General features: G+C 35.4%; 2 protein-coding genes across 2 annotated transcripts in view; one reads left to right on the top strand and one right to left on the bottom strand.

Moving 5' to 3' along the window:
- Window positions 1–142: 142 nt before the first annotated feature.
- Window positions 143–5,463, bottom strand: LOC144447663 (Ig-like V-type domain-containing protein FAM187A). The gene is made up of 11 exons (XM_078137740.1): window positions 5,324–5,463; window positions 4,738–4,955; window positions 3,286–3,327; window positions 2,952–3,101; window positions 2,489–2,626; window positions 2,141–2,218; window positions 1,942–1,999; window positions 1,491–1,687; window positions 1,166–1,192; window positions 615–698; window positions 143–171 (listed from the first exon to the last, which is right to left on the bottom strand). Exons 1-11 carry the CDS (start codon window positions 5,461–5,463, stop codon window positions 143–145), a joined length of 1,161 nt encoding a protein of 386 aa, XP_077993866.1.
- Window positions 5,464–6,250: 787 nt separating this feature from the next.
- Window positions 6,251–20,751, top strand: part of LOC144447854 (dynein axonemal heavy chain 6-like) — a 47,325-nt gene continuing 32,824 nt past the window's right edge. The window contains exons 1-22 of the mRNA XM_078137972.1: window positions 6,251–6,356; window positions 7,833–8,099; window positions 8,494–8,691; window positions 9,258–9,520; window positions 10,055–10,322; window positions 10,911–11,045; window positions 11,471–11,605; window positions 11,969–12,114; window positions 12,393–12,555; window positions 12,794–13,059; window positions 13,373–13,481; window positions 14,118–14,238; window positions 14,415–14,566; window positions 15,076–15,228; window positions 15,706–15,957; window positions 16,526–16,768; window positions 17,249–17,392; window positions 17,828–18,037; window positions 18,521–18,733; window positions 19,060–19,337; window positions 19,776–19,942; window positions 20,403–20,740. Of these exons, the coding sequence (XP_077994098.1) occupies window positions 7,860–8,099; window positions 8,494–8,691; window positions 9,258–9,520; window positions 10,055–10,322; window positions 10,911–11,045; window positions 11,471–11,605; window positions 11,969–12,114; window positions 12,393–12,555; window positions 12,794–13,059; window positions 13,373–13,481; window positions 14,118–14,238; window positions 14,415–14,566; window positions 15,076–15,228; window positions 15,706–15,957; window positions 16,526–16,768; window positions 17,249–17,392; window positions 17,828–18,037; window positions 18,521–18,733; window positions 19,060–19,337; window positions 19,776–19,942; window positions 20,403–20,740 (4,194 nt within the window). The 5' untranslated portion in view covers window positions 6,251–6,356; window positions 7,833–7,859. The remainder of the gene's footprint in view (window positions 6,357–7,832; window positions 8,100–8,493; window positions 8,692–9,257; window positions 9,521–10,054; window positions 10,323–10,910; window positions 11,046–11,470; window positions 11,606–11,968; window positions 12,115–12,392; window positions 12,556–12,793; window positions 13,060–13,372; window positions 13,482–14,117; window positions 14,239–14,414; window positions 14,567–15,075; window positions 15,229–15,705; window positions 15,958–16,525; window positions 16,769–17,248; window positions 17,393–17,827; window positions 18,038–18,520; window positions 18,734–19,059; window positions 19,338–19,775; window positions 19,943–20,402; window positions 20,741–20,751) is intronic.

The following is a 20,751-nucleotide window of genomic DNA, read 5'->3' as shown; positions in this document are numbered from 1 at the left end:
TTGAGGGCTTGAGTGTTAAATAAGTCTGGTCGTGCTCATGTATATAGCGCCCTCAACGCCTATTCCTGCCCATGTATATAGCGCCCTCAACGTCTATTCTTGCTCGTGTCTATAGCGTCCTTAATGTGTGAATGTTACACTGTCATGATTTTTCTGGCATATCAGAAATTTCTGCAAGATGAGTATAATAAAAACTACATCAAGAAAACTTTATACACGTATTTTAAAAGAAGTTGCATGCTGTCTATTGGTGTGCGTATTTTCTTACATTCCTCAACCAATTAGAATCATCCTTACTAACAAACTACGTAGAGTTTCCCAATGTGAAGTTTCAGGATTAACTTTTATATCTATAATTGACAATGAACTCAAGACGTACATTACAATCACAATGAAAACATATTTGTAAAAAAAATAATGAAAGTTTATTCAAACTGCATCCATTGATAGGAATTCTAGGTTGAGAAATGAAAATGTTGGGCAAAAAATGGAGAAATAATCGAATGATTACTGCCAAAACATATATCATGCTTTATTTTATGCTTTGTCATATCACACAGGTTGATGGTCATACTATGTGATATGGTTTTGTTATTGCACGCTTTGATTCTTACTATTCCGTACCACAGATACACCAATAAAAAGAATAACTATAATGACAACAATTAGTCCACTGTATACCAGATAACCTTTGACCCCTGCCAAAAAAAAGGGAATGTAAACATGTCAGAATAGAGCATAGCCTGGTAAGATTCTGTAGTTTGGTGGAGGAACTAGAAATACTTACAACACCATTGTTTTCATATTGCCATCTGTGATTGGCCTACATTGTATCATGTGGTATGGACTATTGACCCATAGTGACCTCAATTTGCATACAGAGGGTAATATTCATTTCCTATTTTCCCTAGGGCACTGTTACAGTAGCACATGAGTTCTACCGGTGATTTGCTTTTACTCTACTCTACTCTACTCTACTCTACGCTACTCTTTTCTACTCTACGCTACTCTTTTCTACTCCACTCTATTTCCTCATTTTCCACATTGCACAGTACATTTGTGTACATGACTAAAAAGAGCCAAGTTTGTTGACTTCAATTTACTTGCGTTTAGTTTCTGTAATGTTTCAAATAAAATTATATGATGTACAATATTTCCACCTTACCTTTGTCCACAACAATGGCTCCAGTCACTATTGAAATAACAAAAGGAAATTAAAAAATGAAAGTTATGAAGAGAGTTACGAAATTGATCTTGTTTTTACCTAAAAGAAATCTTGTGTCATTACTAACACAATTTTGTTCAGCAAACTTTTCTTATCCTAGAAAGTTGGTCAGTATTTTGTACACTATTTTCATTTATTTCAGTCAGTGTGTAAAAGTTTAGCTTCGTTGTACATATTAAGTACATGTATTTTCACTTTCATTTTGTATAGTTCCTTTGCTCATATATCAATCTAAATCAAACCCTGTCTTGTAAAATTCCCTTACCAACAAGCCTTACAGTTGCTAGCAACTTGTTCTCCAACCAACAACTGTAGATGGCGCTGTCTGAGATGCTGAGTTTGTGAATGTGCAGCGCATTTGTACCATCGATATTCACCCGACCTTCAGATTTCATCTTCAGATATTTAGACATTATTTGTCTACTTTCATTTTGCCAACGAACTGGAACACCAACACCACCTCTGTTTGACATAAAGAAGAGAAATCTTAATAATTACATGACTCCTGACAGGAAAATTCTCTCTTACAAAACATTAACAACAAAATTGTTCTAATTCTGTAATAGACACGAGATTGGTGACTTATAACTGTGTATACTATATGAATATACGCTCCTATAACTGACATGTCCCACAGAAATCTCTTGGGGTTGTCAGAATATACATTTTCAGAGCTAGTTGACTTATTTCTAATTCAAAGATTTTTTTAACCATACCTTGGACAAACCATCGCAACTCCTTCGCCAACTTCTTCATAAACTGTTTTCCTGTTGGCTGTATATTTCATGTAGAAAGGAAAATAAAGTAAACAGCTATAGCTTGGTTTGAAAAAGAAACAAACACATATAACTTTTGACAATCAAAATTAAAAACGTTCGCAAACAAAACAAATGCAACTTCAGAAGATTCACTTGCCCGTTGGTGGCACTGTCGGTTTCCTACTCTCAGCTGGTGCAATGTTGTCAACTTTTTCTTGACCCGTTAGATCATTATCTATACATTAATACATAAAAGCAAAAAGAAAATAAAAAAAAAAAACATCTAATTCTCAAGTTAAGTATCCGTGTAAACCCAGTATGCCTGTCTAAAACCAAATAGAGAGTCTACCTGTTTCTGTTACTTTTTTCCCGTCCGTCTGTCTGTCGGTCTGTCTGTCTGTCTTTCCCTTGAGCTCCTACTCCCCGCATTTAGCATCTCTTCAACAAATAGATCCATACATTTCCCTGATTATTATCACTGCCTTGCTTCTAATTCACATTATACCTGAACAGGTTACAGAACAGTCTTCGATAAGTTGTTCATCTCGACGATACTGATGACTTTTTCTCTGCCATACAGAATCCACTGCACAAGGTATTCCCATCGGATAGTCTGAAGTTGGATGTTGAATGTAACATTGACCTGAAAATTGCAAGACGAATTGTTATCATGTTTCTTTTAATACGGCATATTTTGTATACAATATGTGTTTGGTGAACTGCACTTAGAATCCTCAAGAAAGGTATCGATCGTTTCTGTACGATATCAATATTCTTAATAACAAAATTTCAGGTTCCCATGAATATTTTGTATGTCTTTATATACCTTTATCGCATCAACAAACCATTTCATTTCGTTTCTGTATCAAGTTCGTATAAACATAAACGTTGCAGACTTTCTCGATTCTTCGGCACGTATGCTATACTGTACGAGTCTATAAAATACGCCGTGTTGGGCGCCCTCATACGTCTGCCAACTCCTTCAGTAAAGCAAAGTCGAGGGTCTCCAGAATGGTTGAAAGATGACAACATACCAATTCTAAATCTTTCTCCAGGTTGGTTACACATATTACATTCACTCCACGGACTCCAGATAGTATAAACCGAGCTTCCATTTCCTAGTGAACAAAATTGCGAACATGTGTTTATTAGTTACAGATGCAATTTTTCTTCCTTTCTAATCCAATTTGTATAGTGCGCCCTCTGTGCTGACACCAGTTATCTAAAACATACTTAACTCGAACCAAAAGATATTATACATCACGTTTCTCAGTAGCATTGTTGACAGTTACGACAACTTACCTTCAGTCTTTCCATACGACTTTTCTTCAAGGGAAATGAAAACTTGCAAGAAATTTAAAATAAACAATTGTCATTATATGATTAACAAGGCTGTGAAGAAATTATCAATGGAAGTCAACAAATACAACTTGAAAACATTACCTATAAGCTTACATGCAAATACAGAAATAACAAGTCTTTACAGCATATATATGTAACCCCTCAAATACCGGTACTTAATATCCATACATCACTACAAACAAGTGTTATTCTGTTAATGTAGAATTTCTTTAGAATTGTTATCCTACCTTGATGGAAATGTGGTTTCTCAACAACTGAGAGTAGAGAGAGAGAGAGAGAGAGAGAGAGAGAGAGAGAGAGAGAGAGAGAGAGAGAGAGAGAGAGAGAGAGAGAGAGAGAGAGAGAGAGAGAGAGAGAGAGAGAGAGAGATGAATAATCGTTAATGGAATTATTGAATTTAGATGCTATTGGGGTGCAACTTTACAATGTAATAAACTCTGCTTTTAGAGAACAAAAACAAAATTTTCAATAACAAATATAATTTTATTTTTATTTTGAGATACAAGGCGGGAGGCAAAATTTGTAATAAAGACATGAGGATATGTGACGTCAGAGAGAGTTTTTTATTGGTCATTTGTTAAATCACGTGTCTTAGTTATTATGCTTAATGGCCAGGTGTATTCACGAACTATTAATTAACACAATCTTTAAATGGCGGAGACAGTGCCACGTCGGCTGTTCTATAAGTGCTGGGAGTTGAGACATTCCATGGCTCGTTCCTTTTAGTTTTTCCCAGTGGTTTCGTCAAAGGAGGTCCGTCTTCACTTTAGCTGTCCGGAGAAATGCCGTCCCCGGGTAAAGTTGGATGCCGTCGAGAGTAAGCGGACCCTGACGTATAGTATGTGATTATGCGGACATTGCCGTAAAAGTCTGGAGAAATCTTTCGAGGACAGTTTGGTACGACGGAGCAACCGTGAGTAGAAGTTTGTTTAATTTTTTTTTGTGAATTAAAAAAGATAACTGAAGTGTACTGTTGTGTAGTGTCCTGTGTTTGACTGTTTCGACTGGAAATTATTGAGAAAGGTATTTAATTGTGATTGTGCTCTAGAATCTCTAAATTTTCGGTTCGTTACAGACATCATGCATATTATATGAATTTAAATTCAATCGTTGAAGTTCGCTCTCAATACATAGTCGCAAATCAAAGATGTTATTTCCTCGTTCCGCTGCACTGCGAAATGACAAGTGCGTCTTGGATGATGCCGTAAAAGAGGGTGTGATTTACGACGATGTCTCCATATTTGTCATGACAATAAAATAAATGATTGAGTGATTCATAATTATGATTATACTGAAAAAGCTTAAATAAAATGTTTTACTCCTCAGAGAATCAAACAAACATACAATTATCCAAACAATGAAATGACTCAATTGTGTTTCTTTCCCCATTACCTGTGATGTCATACGAAGTGATATATTGACTGCCCTTTTTACAGTGATACTTTCCTTCGTCACTCTTCAAAACGAAACCGATAACCAAATCACTGTTTTTAGAAATCACTACGCCTTCAAAAGTTCCCATGGTTACTGGAATTTCACTAGCTTCATACTTAGATTGTCTGTACCACTTGAAATTTGATGACTTCGACCTTTTTGTTTTCTTTTTGATGCTAGAAAAAAAGAGGATTATAAAAGTAAGTAAGGGCCTGTATAAATCTAAGTTTTGACCGCGATATCTAAATTCCAGCCATGAGACTGTAGTTTCACTGTGGCTTTGCTATGTTGGTGTGGACATATGACAGTTAAAATGTTACAACTGACAGCACTATACAGGTGAATGATCACTCACTCTGTTTGAAACAACCATGCAGAAACCAATACAATCTGTGCTGGCACTCTACATTTTTAAGGTAGCAAGATTTGCTACATTCGTGGACGAAGACAAATGTGTGTTGGAGTTCTCGAGCGTACTATGATATTTCCAGAGTTAAAAAAAGTCCGTGGTTTTGTTTTGGATTATGCGAACTTTGACACTTACCACGGGCGACATGGCAAACGCAGCTCTTGGTCCAAGTACACTGCCAAAACGTACGTGTCCAAAGTCGAACTGCAAAGTACGTCCAAATCTATCTGAAGAGAGCTTGGTAGTGGATTTCCTTTTTTCGCAGCTGCACGCATTGCGTGAGACATCACAGAGTTAGCTATACCTCGTTTATATCTAATGTCGATGTCTTTGGTGGATTCAATATTGTAGCTATCACTAGTTCGTGGTTCTGCTTTTAAAGTAAAGGAAAAACAACTTTTTGCAAGGATGAAAAATAAACGGCATCGTGAATTGAGATTCGGCCTACATAGATTAATTATGCAACAGTTTTTCTATAAGGTTATAGGCATTAAGAAAGTTGGAGAAGGAGTAAAGGAGAGTTGGTGATGGCAATGGGGGTGAGAGGCTGAAGAGGAGGGGGTCGGGGAGGTTGACAACGACAACGTAGTATTTGAAGATGGTTCACAACTATGTCTATTTGCTCTGATACATACCTTTCCGTGTTAAATGTAACACTTGTACTTGATTGAGAAAGCAAAATATACCAAAAATTGAAATCAAATAGATCACAAGTCGCCGTCTGGAAGACATGTCACTTTCCAATTTTTGCCATGCCAGACTTTCCTTTAGAACATTAGAATGAGTGACGACTCTCGCTTAGCAACAATTCATTTTACCCTACAAAATCAAATCTCATCGGTGTTTAATCGAAAAAAAGAATCTTAATTATTTATTATGTTCAGAATTGATAATTTATGAAAAGAAAAGTTGTTCATGACAGTGTGAATTTGATAAACATTTCGTTTGTCGACTCTTTTCACCTGTAGAGCGGATTCTATTGTTATGCAAAGTATCCGAAACGATTCGGCTATCTTCGGTTGTTATCGGTATTGTTGCCAAGAGATATAAACCAATATGGCGGCCATGAATACAAGTGAAACCTAAGTTGGTCGTCCAGCAAAACAACTGGTTAACTTTAGTTTCCGTTCGTTCCTTGTAGATAAATACCCATTTCAGATATCGAAAGGTGAGTGATAAACATGTTCTTTTGGTTAAGGTGGTTCATTGCATCTTAAATGAGCTCGTTTATGCGTTTTTCATACCTAGGTCGCGCGTGCGTTGGTGATTTTGTTGATGTGTATTACATGGCTTTACTGAATGCATAACATTACGACCCGAGTTTACCCAGAGTAGAGTAAGATTGAAGTTTTGAATGCAAGTCCGTGTGTCCATGTACACTTTTCCATGTAATGCTAAGGCATAGAAGCTTGCCATGTCAGTATCTTGTTATAACCTTGTCGCCGATTTGTACTAGATTATGCCCATGCAACCCACCAATAATGTAAATATCAAATCACTTCTGTCATCCTGCCATTACTGGCGACGGTTTCATGTTGTTACAAACATTAACGTTTATTTACATGTGTTAACTATAACTTACGGATTGCAAAATAATAGTTAAAAGTCTTTAGAAGTTTTTTAGAGCTGTGACGACGTACCGATCGATTGATTAAGCTCCAGTATTGATTAGCAGAATCAGTTGCGTACTTAATAATTTGATACGACAACCAAACAACTGAATTTGAAGGACTTGAAAAACGTAATTGTACACATAAAATATCATGTTTAATGAACTGATAGCGTCTAAGATCGAGTAAAGTCGAAGTTACGCTGTCCAAGACATCTACACTTCTCAACAAAAGTTGATTTAAAATTGATACTGCAGACGGCGTAAAATAGACGTATCAAATTCACACGTTACAACACTCTTGTGTAAGACTTTATAAGTTGATGCAGGCCACTAAATGTACAGTTGGATCAGCTGTATGTAATCTGTATATCTGTAGCAGTTAGTCAATCGATTGAATCAAAATTACACAGAGTAAATGTATATAATATTTGAAAGATGTGACAAATATTGTACTTCGAGTTCTAAGATGTTCATCCTGAGGTTTCTTAGTATTCTATTCCTAATCCTAGTTCACTTTTTGTAATATTTGTGTAATATTTGTCTGTCTTTCTATTGTACGAAATCTAATGTCAAATTTGAAAAAGAAAGATTTTGAATTTATATGTACATAAACTTGGCAAGAAGCATTGTGTCCAAAGTTTGATTGGCAGGGACATTCAGAATACTGTAGGATCATTTCTCTCAACTTGTTTTGAAAACTGTTGAGTCATCTCTTTTTTCTACAACTGTGTTTTGCATTGCAAGAAATAGTTTGCATATGTCAATTGAAAATTGAGGAAGGCAGTTTAGCATTATTGTAATGTGTCTCATCACTAGTATAATTAATAAACTACACGTCGTGTAGATTTAAAGAAATCTGTAATCCAACAAAGTCTTGAACCATGAGTATGTGTATAATGGCACCTCACCTTCAGATCAGTGCAACAACTAATAGTTCATTTTGCTACTTAAATTAATTCTCAGATAGTGAGAATATAGTCTGGTCATATCAATTATGTACTAAAATAAATTTTTAATTTTTTTTAATTTCAGACTTAAACACAGAAAAGAAGAGCAAAGATGGCTCAACTGAATGGGGAGATGAACCCTCTCAGTCCAAGACAGTCATTGAATGGTGGCTTAAATAGCAGCCAAGATTTTGGTCTTCCTGGAGTAGACGAGGACAAGTTGAAAAGTCGACTGTATTCCTATGCACCCAAACAAATATCCATCAATCCGACAGCTCTAAGGTTTCACAGACCAACTCCAGCACAGAAAATTACTAGGTCAAAACCGGCTGCGGCAAAATTAGAACCTTTGGTAAGTACATTGTATATTGTTCATCAGCATCTTATTCATACAAAATGTAATTATGGTTTGCCTGCACCTTGTTAGAACTTTCATCGTTAGTTTCTAATTTCCATAGTCCATATGTATGGTACTTAGAATCGGCATTTGCAATTTGGATTCACTTTTGACGGTAGTCACCATTTGCAGTTACCTTTAGCTGAGACTAAGCTCATGTCTTTTTTGAAATGCACAACAGGAAAGTGAGTTATGATATACAAGTATACATTCAAACTGTTTTCATGAAAGACAGATTTGTAATTATTATATACTACGTTAACTAACTTGCATATTAACACAATTGTAAACTTGAAGTGAATCTTCTTTTCCCTTTCCATTGATTTGTAATTCCTTCTCCTCTTCCCAGCCTGGACTTGCAAAGTTTCAAGAAAGAAACCAACCAGAGTATATACGTAGGAAAGCAGCTGAAGCATTAGCATTGCAGAAACAACAGTCAGATGAACCACTGGCCAAGAAAAAACGACCAGCATCAATTGAACCTATAGATAGACCATTGACTGCATCACCTCTACCAGACTTACCAGAGGATCTCAGGCAGAGACAGGTAAGAAGTTTGTTTTGAAAAAAATGGAGATACCTTGAGTAGTGGATTCATGAAGATTAAGTTAGTGGGCCAAACCAAATACAAACCCTAATTCTGATTCCCTAGCTTGATCATAGATATCAAGTTATGTGTAGTTATTGTATAATTTGTGTTCAAAATATACTTTTGGCAAAATTTGTTGTCACAGACTCACTGGTTTAAAGCTATACTTCTTGTATAACAGTTGCTATTCTCTTACTGGCTACTTGTAACTATTTTTGCAATCTCACTGAAATGTCCTATAGCAAGTATACTGTTAATAACTGAATTTATGCACAGTACCTCTTATCTACGTATTATGTGTTGTATAGCTATGGTAAAAATGAATTTTAAAAGATTAAGAATGAGAGGTGGAAAGTTGGGAATTATTTTTGTTAAAAAGTAAGTATGTTATGTATTTCATTGTGGTTGCTATAAAAATAATTCAAAATGAGCGTGAAGAAAGATTGGATACTGTTCATTTATGCAGGAATAGAATGTAAATAAATTTTGGATTAAACATTTTGTTTAAATGTGTTGTACCATAGGACTCAATGAATGGACCACGTACAGCAAGGTCACCTACACCACCAAAAGAACCTAAATCAGAATCTGCCCGTGGTAGGAATCACACAAGAGGTGCTACAGTTGCTGCACCTGTTGCCAAGGCAATAGAAGAACTGATAGAGGAGGGCTTTGATGATGTAGAAGAAATTATCAAAGTGATCCGTGAAAGACCAAAGTTGGGATTTTTATACATGACTCCTGGTGTTCCAAAGTCATCCATTGAATATCATCCTTATAATCTCCAGTAAGTTGCATTCTGTTGTTGAAATACGTGTACTTGTGGATTTCATACATTGTGTTCTAAGATTTCCACCCATGATGTACCAAACATTTAGGGAAGAATTTGTATGCACTAGGTTTTGTACATGTACCATGCACAGGCCAAGTTGTACACATTTGAGCATAAAATACCAATTTATTTTTTTGATGAGTCTAACTTCTGTCACAACAATACTCATTCATACCATATTAGTTCTACAGTCAAAACATTCATAATTAATACTAATGTCTTAGATTTAAAAAAAAAATAATTAGGCTTCTTCATGAAAAATCCCTTCGTTAAAATTAGTCTTCATTTGGAATATTTGAGTTACAAGTTATAAATTCACTTTGACTGGTCTTCATATGTGTTTTCCTTGGTTGAACAATGAAAGATATCAGCAACAATGTCAGTGGTTAAGAAATGGTATTAAAATGAAATGAAACGTTTCTACATTTATTCTTGATATAGTTATCATATTTCTATTAATAACATGATTTTCTTTTTCGTTTTTCACAGAATTGTATCACATAAAAATATCAACCCTCTAGACTACTCCACTATTAGTTTGAAAGGTGTCACTCACTTCTCAGGTGATGAGACAGATTTTACTGAGTTGGACAGATGGGAACAAGAATATAAATATTACACCAAACTTGTACAAATTCCGTCCTTCCATCTATTCCGTAAATGGAAAGCTTTCACTGTGTGGAGGAAAAACGTCAGATCTAAGAAGATTGCTAGTTGTAAGAAACAACTACAGGAAAACCTATTTATTGTCAACCCGGTAATGAAATATTTGTTACTTTTGTTAACTTTGACAAATTCAAATTAACTGTAGTTAAGTTATTGATGTATTTTTTGAATATAAACTTATCCGACAACACAGAATTCAGAGAAATGATAGGGAATGGCTTTATTCTTGAGCAACCCAAAATCTTAATGTAGATGTGACTTACTTTCTTATTTGACTGCATTCTTCATAAACATATCGATAACAATGAATTGGATTCTTAATTAAAAACAAAAATTCTCAAGAAAAGAATGAAGAAAATGTATGGATGTGTAAATGATGTTTTCAGTGAAATACTAAGCATAGACATCATCTTACTGGTATAGAAAATAGTTATTGTTGGAAAGTCACATATCACAATGAAATATGTCATACTGAAAATTGTTCAAACTAATTTCACACGACTAGACTCAGTATCCAGAGCTTTGGACTAGAACCTCTAACAATGTTCACTTTCTGCCACTAGAGGGCATAGTTGCAGATATGGTACATACTGACTATATCCATGCAGATTTGCAATGAAATATGATAGTGGTAATTTTGTATGTTTTTATAATGTATGTTGTTTTTTTACTTTGATAGTCTCTCCGTCCTGCATTGCTGAATGTCCGTGAGATGTGCTATAGAATCAGTGACATGGGTCTGTGTAAGGTGGAGAAGGGACGTACATACACACTGGAACATTTCAGTGAAGCTCAGTTTAATCAACTGAATGAGGTGAGCTATTTGACCAGATCTTCCCCATTTTTCCAGTCATTTGGTTTATTCCAGTTGTTTCTTTGAGTTTGGACTACAACATAATAGCATTATAGGGTGGATAAGGTTTCACCCCTTTAAAAGTTCTTGTGGTGATAGAACCCAGATATGTTTACCAGTTGCAATAACAATACATGGAAAATGTTTATGATAATAGCACAAACTAATGTTGTGGTAATGATGAAATTGGCACTTGTGTTAACATAAAACTTGTCTGTTTGACAAACCCACTAAAAAGGTTTAGTTTGTACTCATATACTCACATAGGTGATGTGAAGGAAAGATAAGATATTAGAAGACCACATGCGAGTTTATTGAACTTTGTTTATTTCCATTTAAGATGTCCTTCATTTCTGTATCATAATCCTTTCGTGTTTTCATCATAGGTATCTGGAAGATTGTCAGAATTCCGTGATCTTGTCAAGGAAGTTGTGCGTAGTGCATGTCGGACAGCATTGCTGGAGGCAGGATTTACACCTGATGATTATTTCTATGATGCTGAGAGTCCTATGCCAGGTATGAATGATGTTGTACTATATCATCACATCTTTGAGCACCCCTAAGTGTATGATTTTTGTACACATTATACATCCTTGTATGATATAAAGTATCAAGTGAACAAGGAACAAGATATGAGCTGAAAACAAGAGTTAGTAGATTGACTGTTGTTTCATTAATATCTGTGAAACTTACTAAACTTGCTGGACGAATGTTGTCTTTATGATATATTTTGATACTGTGATCACATGTGGATTGTTTGAGTTGAGATATTTACTGCTTACAAATCCACTTAAAAAAATTCCAATATGGCCACCAATTTTCAAGATGGCTGACACCAGGTATTTGCCACAAATTATGAGTACTACTATAATATTGTATTTTCAGATGGTGACATGATACCACCAGGCACTGCTGGTTCTAGTTACCTTATGCAGAGTAACTATGATATGGATATTTATGGTGAAGCACCAGATAAAATGACATACACAGAACAAGCCAACAAAAGGACACATTGTAGGAGATTAACATGGTAAGTGTCACTGTCTTATAGCATGTTTTGACTTGGCCACTGAGACAAACATTCAAGATGAATCAGAAATTCTATGAAGAGTTGATGCTGTAAATTGTGTATGTTACTTTTAGTAGAGAAGTGTTCATTTTATACATCCTAGGCTATTTGAAATTTGAAAATTGATTTGAAAATTTTTCAGAATTTGAAAATTGACTTATTTTGTAGTCAAAGCAAGTAAACAAGGACTTGCATGTTTACTTCTTCAGAGTCTAATGAAGGAACTTTTTTCATTACAGTTTCATTCGACTGTCAGATTATTTGATTGTGAACACAATGCATGTGTTGGCTGTGAACTCAGTATCAACTTTGTTGAACTATTTGACTGAACAATTACAAAGCACACCAACATTGGCCCAGATACAGGGACTTGATGAAGAAGAAAACAAAGATGATGATAAGGTAAGGTTACATTAAAATAAACCTGCTCAACAAATAGCGCCCTCTAGTGGTATAATCTTGTAGTTGTGTGTTGGAAACAGGAATCATTGTAATTTAAATTTTGACAAATTCCTTAAAAATTATCTTTTAATTTACAATTTCATATTTTTTTGCATAGTGTTCCAACTGAGGTATATTCCTAATTTCAAACTTGTAGATGTATTGATAATAACATTAACATTTGTAACTTGACTTGCAGGCCACCACAGCTGGTGCTCCAACCACTGTTGGTGCCACTTCAACCATGGCAGCCACCACTACTGGTACTGGTGTGACAGAGGAAACTGACCACACTTTACCACCACTGTACCTGACAGAACTACTACTAGAACCTAGTCAGTTATTATTTGCACCAGATGTTGATGATTATCAGGATGGACTACAAGAAGTCATCAAAAGATTCCAGGATTGTGTTCTGAGTGTGGCTAATCTAGTACCAGATACATACTTTGATGCATTCACAAGGTTGGTCAAAATTTTTTACAGCGTTAACTGACCGCGTTCTTATTCCCAGTGTTGTGAACATTCCTGTACAGTGTTGATTCACAGATTTTAGAATCGGGAAGGGGAATGGATGACACAGTATTTCAAATCTGAAAATCGACAAACATTGATAATGCCAACATTTTGTCAGGGATCAACTTTTCTGTCACCAACGTCTGACACAACATTTTGCAGATTGTGGTGTTGATATTCTTAAACACAGAATGCCGAAGAAGTGTAAATGTCAATTATTTAGTGAACTTGTACTGATTCAGACTTTCTTTCATTTTGATAGACCCATTATCAACAACAAATTTGAGGAGAAGACTTGTGGTGATGGACCAAGTCTTGCATCTATGTTTGAAGATGACAAACACTTGATGGGTATCGTTACAAATATCAAGGTAAGTCAAGAACACCCCTTTATGTAAGCCAAGAACACCCCTTTATATAAGCCAAGAACACCCCTTTATGTTATAATGTAGTGGATCTGGGCAGATCTGAATGTATTTAGCATGATAACATAGAATGTTTATACATGTGAGTAGTGTGCCCTCTAGAGAAAAAAAAAGTTTGTTGTAGGTCAAAATGAGAAAAACTAGGATTTATGTGAGTCATAAGGTAAGAGATAGGGGAACACCAAATTTGGTGTATCACCAAAAATTGCTGTATGTCAATTGTGCTTCATATCGACTTAGATGGCACACCATTTGTGAGGAAATATACTGTTAATTGCTCTATTTTTTGCAGAGATTGTGAATTACAGTATGCACCTTATCAGTTTGTCATTGTTATTTGATGGTTCACTGATGGTTGGCAATGCCAGCCAGAGATATGTTAGGTGGTCTAACCCTATTCTAATCCAAATACAACCCCTTTCTAAACTCCCTAGCTTGGTTAAAATGCATATCTGTAATATGTTTGCGCCAAGAAACAGCAGACTTGTCATTAAGCCATCTCAAAAGAAAGATAAGAATAGTACATATTTGTGACCATTTACAGACTTGAGTTTGAATTATCTTGTACATTGCTTGTTGTAGGATGCCATCATTGCAGCATTCAATGCAGCCAATCAATATGCAGACACTTTTGAAGCATTCCGAGAATTCTTCCGGGAGAACGAAAGTCTAGATCTGGAATTGATCAAGAAAGAAGAACATGGTATGTAGATGAAGTGTATTTTTAATCTTATCGTCAAAATGACAATTATTACGACATAAATGAAGCTATTTTCATTCAATTGTCACTCAAAATATTAAATCAACATTGGTTAAGATCCTTGCTTATTATAATAACTCATGTATTCATAAAACCCTATGAATCATCATTCTTCATAGATGTCCAGTTCTTTGCCACCTCACTGGAGAAATACCATGGTGAACACAAACGAGCAGAAGCCATCAAAATCAAACGGGCGATTGGTATGTTGATGGTGAATGCAGATCAACTGAGGAAAAAACTGATACCATCTCCACTCAGATGCTTAGATGTAAGTATATTCATTGATCTTTCAAACAAGGGACTAACATAAAGTGGTAAATTCAGTGGTAAAGTTTTGATATTATAAAGTGTCCACCTTGGCTGTTTATGGTCAAGTTTTCAGGTAATAACCAAAAACGTGAAAATGTATTTTATGAAGTCATATTAAACATATACCTACACTGATAAGTTTGCTATCAGGAATTTAACACAGATACAAACTAAAACAACTATTGCAAAATGTTGATATACGCTGTCAACAAAGGATATAATTACACCCACTGGATGGCGTCTCTGCGAGCAAGTTTTTCTCAAGTGACACATTCACCATCATTCAGTATAGATTACAGAATGATTATATTGACATAACTAAGGTAATACTATCACCTACTTGTATAACCTATCACATGATACAACAACAATAGTTTTAGTTTGCATCTGTCTTGCTTTGTTAATAGGACATCTTTCATGAATAATATTATCCAGTAGTAACCTATTCTTTACTATATCTTTCTGCAGGTGATAAATGATATATTACCAGTACTTGCCAAGCAGAGAACAGATGTACTGATAGCTGAGGCACAAGATGCACAGTATAAGTTAGAAATCACACCAACATCCACCATTGAGTTTGTAGAGAGTCTGACATTCCTTGATGAGATTCAAGAAAGAGTAAGTATTAAAACATGATATTTGGATTGATTTAATCCTATTTTGATAATTCCTTCCATCACACTGCCTAGTCAGAATTGATTGCACTACAAAAAAATCAATGGATCATGATGATTGAATGGTTAGAGTGGTCTGCTTGGAATCTGAACCCCACAAGTTTGAACCTTGCCATTGTTGTTTGTTTCTGAGTGGCTAAAGTCCTTGGGAAAGGTTTGAACCACGATTGTGCTCCAGTCAAAATAGCTTTATAGTTGGGGACCTGGTAGGATAGAGGTTGTCATGTGAATGCTAAAATCATATACATTTTAGGTGCATCACAAAGGCTACGATAGATTGTACACTACCCAGGGAGTATTATAAATGGTCGATGTGTCTCTATAGATCTGTGCCAGGGATAAGAATTGTAAAGCACTTTGAGCACAGCATAGGAAAGCATAACATAAAAAGTAATAATTATTATTTTGCTGTTTATTACAGATTGATAGTATGGATGGTGAAGCACTCGTAGTGAAAGAGATGTATGAATTGATAGAAACATACACTGTCCCTACACCACCAGAAGACTTTGCTGTCTACCAAACACTGAATCCATCCGTCAGTGCCGTCAGGAATGCCATTGATAAAGCAGTCGGTGAACGAGATGCCAACATTGACAAATTCTGTAATAGTTTAGACAAAGACATTGCAGAGTTGAATAAAGACGTCAAAGAAATCAAACAAGAATCACAGGTGAGTCAGATATATCTAAAAAATATGTGCACTGAATATTGTATTTTGGATGTGAAATTGTGAGAAATGTTTGCCATCTAATTGTCCATAGCAGTACAGAGGGTGGACAGCAGATTTAGCAGTGCATATTACAAAGTTAGCAGTACAGATTACAAAGTTAGCAGTACAGATTACAAAGTGTAAATTATGAATTACATGAAAAGATAATCAGCCTTACATGTTTGTCATTTTAAAAGCTCAATTTAGGAATTACAGAGAAAATACCTCCACTTTTACATTTTACACAAAACTAATTGTCATTTACACACGTATAATAAATTCATATGAGAGCAAAATAAATCAGTCATTACAAAGTGTGTAAGACATCAAATTATACTTATAGCATATTTTGTTTGACGTTTTACAGTTTATGCAATGTTACAGAAATACTCCATACCCCCACCTTTCATTACAATCACACTCAAAGATTTGCTACTGTATTAAATATACAAGGGTCATAGGAGTGATTGTCCAGGTTGGTAGATAAATTTGTTAAATTATAAATTTGATGAAATGTTTTCCTTTGCAGAATCCAATGATTTTAGATGGCAATGCAGACCGTGACAAGATCATGACTGTATTGTCCAGACTACAAGAAAGAATGAGTAAAATACAGAGGACAGCTTTCACTTACAAATCTTACCAGAAGAACTTCAAAGTTGAGATCACCAAATATGAAGAACTTGAAGAAGTCCATGCTGAATTGAAACTCAAACAGCTACTGTGGGATTCACTCAGAGACTGGGATGCACAGGCAGAGGAATGGCAAACTGTAAGTATGCAAGGCGGGGCTTTATTGGTTACTGGTTCACGAATATGCAAATAAAGACTAAGTACCCCTTAGGTTACAAAAAAATAGTGTACTAATCCCAGGGGTACTCTTATGGGAAAGTGAATGGGTGCATATCACTAAAAATTGGTTACTTTTTCATGAGAAATTCCTAATATGGCTTCACTTTTGTGTCTAAAAATTCCCTCCACATGGGGTCGATAAGGACATGTAGGTACTTATTCAATGCTCAAGAAATGTCTCCAATTTTTGTGTAAAAGGTAAAAATGCTTTCAAAAAATTGCATGAATCATGCATCCGTACCCACCAAGCTTGTAGCACCATGGCATGTGTAAATGTTGGTTGTCATATTCAGTGTATGTTATCAACTAATCAATCCCATAGATTTGCTATCCAACTTCCTTGATATGACAATGGAAAGAGATCTCACTCTACATTTGTGGGTTTTTTTTTGTCTTTCAGTGTGAATTTGATTGTTTAGACCCAGAAGTACTGAATGGCCAAGTCACCAAGTATGCTAAGTCAGTCTATCAACTAGAGAAGGGCTTACCACCAAACATGGTTGTACCTCAACTCAAAGACAGAGTGGAAAGTATGAGAGAGAAGGTAAGATGATAAATTGATGTCACACCAAACACATATAAACAATGCTTGATCTCTGTATTAGCGAACTGTTTTAACAAAAGCTGTGTATACCTGAAAATAAAATTTTTGTAAGAACGTATCCTTCATTCTAATGAACACTTCATTTAAAAAACAAGGTTGTAATAATTGCAGAAGTTATGGTATACCAGAAGATATCCACCATAAAGCTTCCTAGGATTTTGATGTAATCAAATTCTAAATCTTGGAAGACAGAAAACAATCAACTTAACTTTTATGGAGTTGCTAGAAATGAGCAAAAAGAGAAGATTTCTAAAACCAGTTTAGTGTAAATGAGGAATTTCAACCAACAATGCCACCAAAATCACCAACATATGACAAATATTTTGTGACGAACAAGGTGGGTATAATTTTACTTATCTTGTTTGTTACTTATAGTTGCCAATGGTAACCAATCTGAGGAATCCATCATTGAAACAACGTCATTGGGATATGATAGAAAACATCTTCAACTATCACTTCACTCCTGAAGAGCCTCTGAACTTGGGTCTGCTGGATAAAATCAATGCCTTCAAACATACTGAAGCCATTGAGGAAATTTCTGGTATGGCATCAAGTGAGGCCTCATTGGAAGCCTTGCTGAAGAAGGTAATGTACTTGTACTTGTCTGCAGTATAGTGTACCATGTATGATTGGTGGTACATGATGATGTAGTGGTCTACTAATAGTTGATACTACAAATCAGGGAGTCTGACCCTATCCTCAAAATATAACATACAACTTTATCAATTTTATTGTCTACTGAGATGCAGTTATGCCCCATCACTGCCATTTGTTTCTGAGTGGTTAAAGTTTTTGGGCAAGATTTGAACCACAGCTGTGCAGAAACTTTGATGCGATGTCATGAAGATATATTATTATGCTGAACTGACAAACCTGGAAATATTGTTTGAGCTCTTTTGTCAGCACTTAAAGTCCCACTTCAGATGAAATCTGGTTGGTTGTGAAAAACGTTTGGCCACAACAAAGAATGATCCCATGTAATCCTTATTATTATTACACTAATGTGATGACCCAGGATTGAAACATGGCCCTTTAAATAATTATCCATGTTTTGTTTGGTTTGGTTAGGTTGAAGATGCCTGGAAGACAACAGAGTTTGTAGTTCTACCACACCGTGACTCTAAAGATGTCTTCATATTGGGTGGTACAGATGATATACAGGTTCTATTGGATGATAGTATGGTGAACGTATCAACCATTGCTAGCTCCCGTCATGTCGGACCTATCAAACCTAGAGTTGAAGAATGGTTAAAGAACTTACAGCTGTTCAGTGAAACATTGGTATGTTGGTCAAAAAATAATAAATTTCTTATGAATTAAGTCATGAGTTTATAGTAATAATAGTAAGGAAGATTTTTAAGATGCATAATCTCTGCAAGCAAAGCTCAAGGTGCAGATGAAGTGGATACATTTACTGTGTTATAAGTGGATTCGCAGGTATTAAGGATTTAGAACGACTTATGATATTGTCATTCAAAACACATCTAAGTTTGCTCAGTAAAATGTTACTACTGGATTGTAATTTAATATCATGTTGTAATATCATCAATGGAAATGAAATATGATTTTTGGTACACTAAAATGTTAATTTCTGTTGATAACCTCAGGATGAGTGGTTGAATTGTCAACGTAACTGGTTATACTTGGAGAGTATCTTCAGTGCTCCAGACATCCAGAGACAGCTACCAGCAGAGTCTAAGATGTTTGCCACTGTTGATAAATCATGGAAGGAAGTGATGAGGAAAGTGAACAGACTTCCCAACTCTCTTAGAGCAGCCACACAACCAGGACTGTTGGAAACATTCCAGAATAATAACTTGTTGCTGGATCAGATCCAGAAATGTCTGGAAGCATATCTGGAATCCAAACGAGTCATCTTCTCAAGGTTAGCAAATTAAACTCAATTTTTTACACAGAAATGATGGATATTATGGTATCATTTTCAAAAAATTAGTTGCAGAAAGTACAATTATTACAACATATAAGGGTCTCCAATTGCTATATGTATGTTGACTAATCGTAGGACCTCGTATTATTAATATTTTCTAACTCTAAGAAAAAAATGTTGAATATTGTAATTTTCACTTTTTGTATAAAAGCTTCTGAAATTTCAAGAACATATCATCATTTTTATAGTTCAGTTATTATGTTGCATTTTTGGTAAATGTACCATTATTATTTATGTGACATAAAACATACACAACATGTCGATCCTTGTTTTTCATGATTTCCACTTTCCCAATTGGTATCAGGATACAAGTACTTCTTGATATATCTTGAAAATAAATCTGACATTTTCATTTCTTTCGTCGTTTTTTGTCAGGTTTTACTTCTTGTCTAATGATGAACTACTGGAGATCTTGTCACAGACTCGTAATCCACAGGCTGTACAACCCCATTTACGGAAATGTTTTGATGCAATTGCAAGATTGGAGTTTGGATCGGATGTTGTACCGAAATCCAGCGATGGTAAAGCTACCCCATCACAAGGTAAAACAAGTTTGTCCTTTCACCCTCATGTAGTAAGAACTATGACAGAAAACAATAGGAACATACCAAATGGAAAGAAGTATAGGGGTGTTCAGAAAATAAATAGCTGTGGTATTCTAGTTGTGGACTAGGAAAGAATTTGGGTCATGTTAGGAATGGGGTGAAAATAAGTCAGCTATGGTGGTCACTAGAGAAGATTGTGTGTTGTCCAAATCACTGAGCCACATGTAGATGGGTTACATCTTTGGAAACAGTCCCAGTGTTCATGTCACAAAAATAAAATGATGATTTTTATTATAGTGGTGTTTGATTCACATTTTTTATTTCAACTAATAAACAGTATCATCAGTTTAGGTATAGATATATGAATTGCATGTGTAATTATCTAATTTGCATATGGTTTACATATGAAATTATGTGATTTGCATATTGAAACATGTTTTTCTTACACCGTATACAGAGACAACAGCTTCCAAGCCTAGTGATAATGATATTTTGGCTATGCTGTCACCTGAAAATGAAAAAGTGGGACTTGGAAAAGGTTTGAAAGCCAGAGGTAATGTTGAAGACTGGCTTGGCAAAGTAGAAGAGGCTATGGTCTCGTCTCTCAGAAGACTTACTAAAAATGCTCTAGCTGACTATGAGAGACGTCCCCGTGAAGAATGGGTTGTGTGTCATGCATCTCAGGTGGTGTTGACAGTCAGTCAGATTGTATGGGCCAGGGAAATTACTGAGATTTTAGAAGGGGATTTTGATCGCCTTGAAGCCATAGCAGATTTTGAACAACAATGTTTCAAGGTGAGTAATTT

Source organism: Glandiceps talaboti, chromosome 16 (genome assembly GCF_964340395.1).
Source record: "Glandiceps talaboti chromosome 16, keGlaTala1.1, whole genome shotgun sequence".
Lineage (NCBI taxonomy): Eukaryota > Metazoa > Hemichordata > Enteropneusta > Spengelidae > Glandiceps > Glandiceps talaboti.
Note: the sequence above shows the minus strand (reverse complement) of the source record. Positions and strands in the feature narration are given on the sequence as shown.

Bases quoted from the DNA above. Each gene is read 5' to 3' on its own strand.
- LOC144447663 (XM_078137740.1), bottom strand. From the start codon at position 5,463: ATGCGTGCAGCTGCGAAAAAAGGAAATCCACTACCAAGCTCTCTTCAG. The intron at 2,000-2,140 runs GCAAGTGAATCT...TGAAATATACAG, and splicing joins ACCGACAGTGCCACCAACGG to CCAACAGGAAAACAGTTTAT. The intron at 1,688-1,941 runs GTATGGTTAAAA...TATGTCAAACAG, and splicing joins GTTGCGATGGTTTGTCCAAG to AGGTGGTGTTGGTGTTCCAG.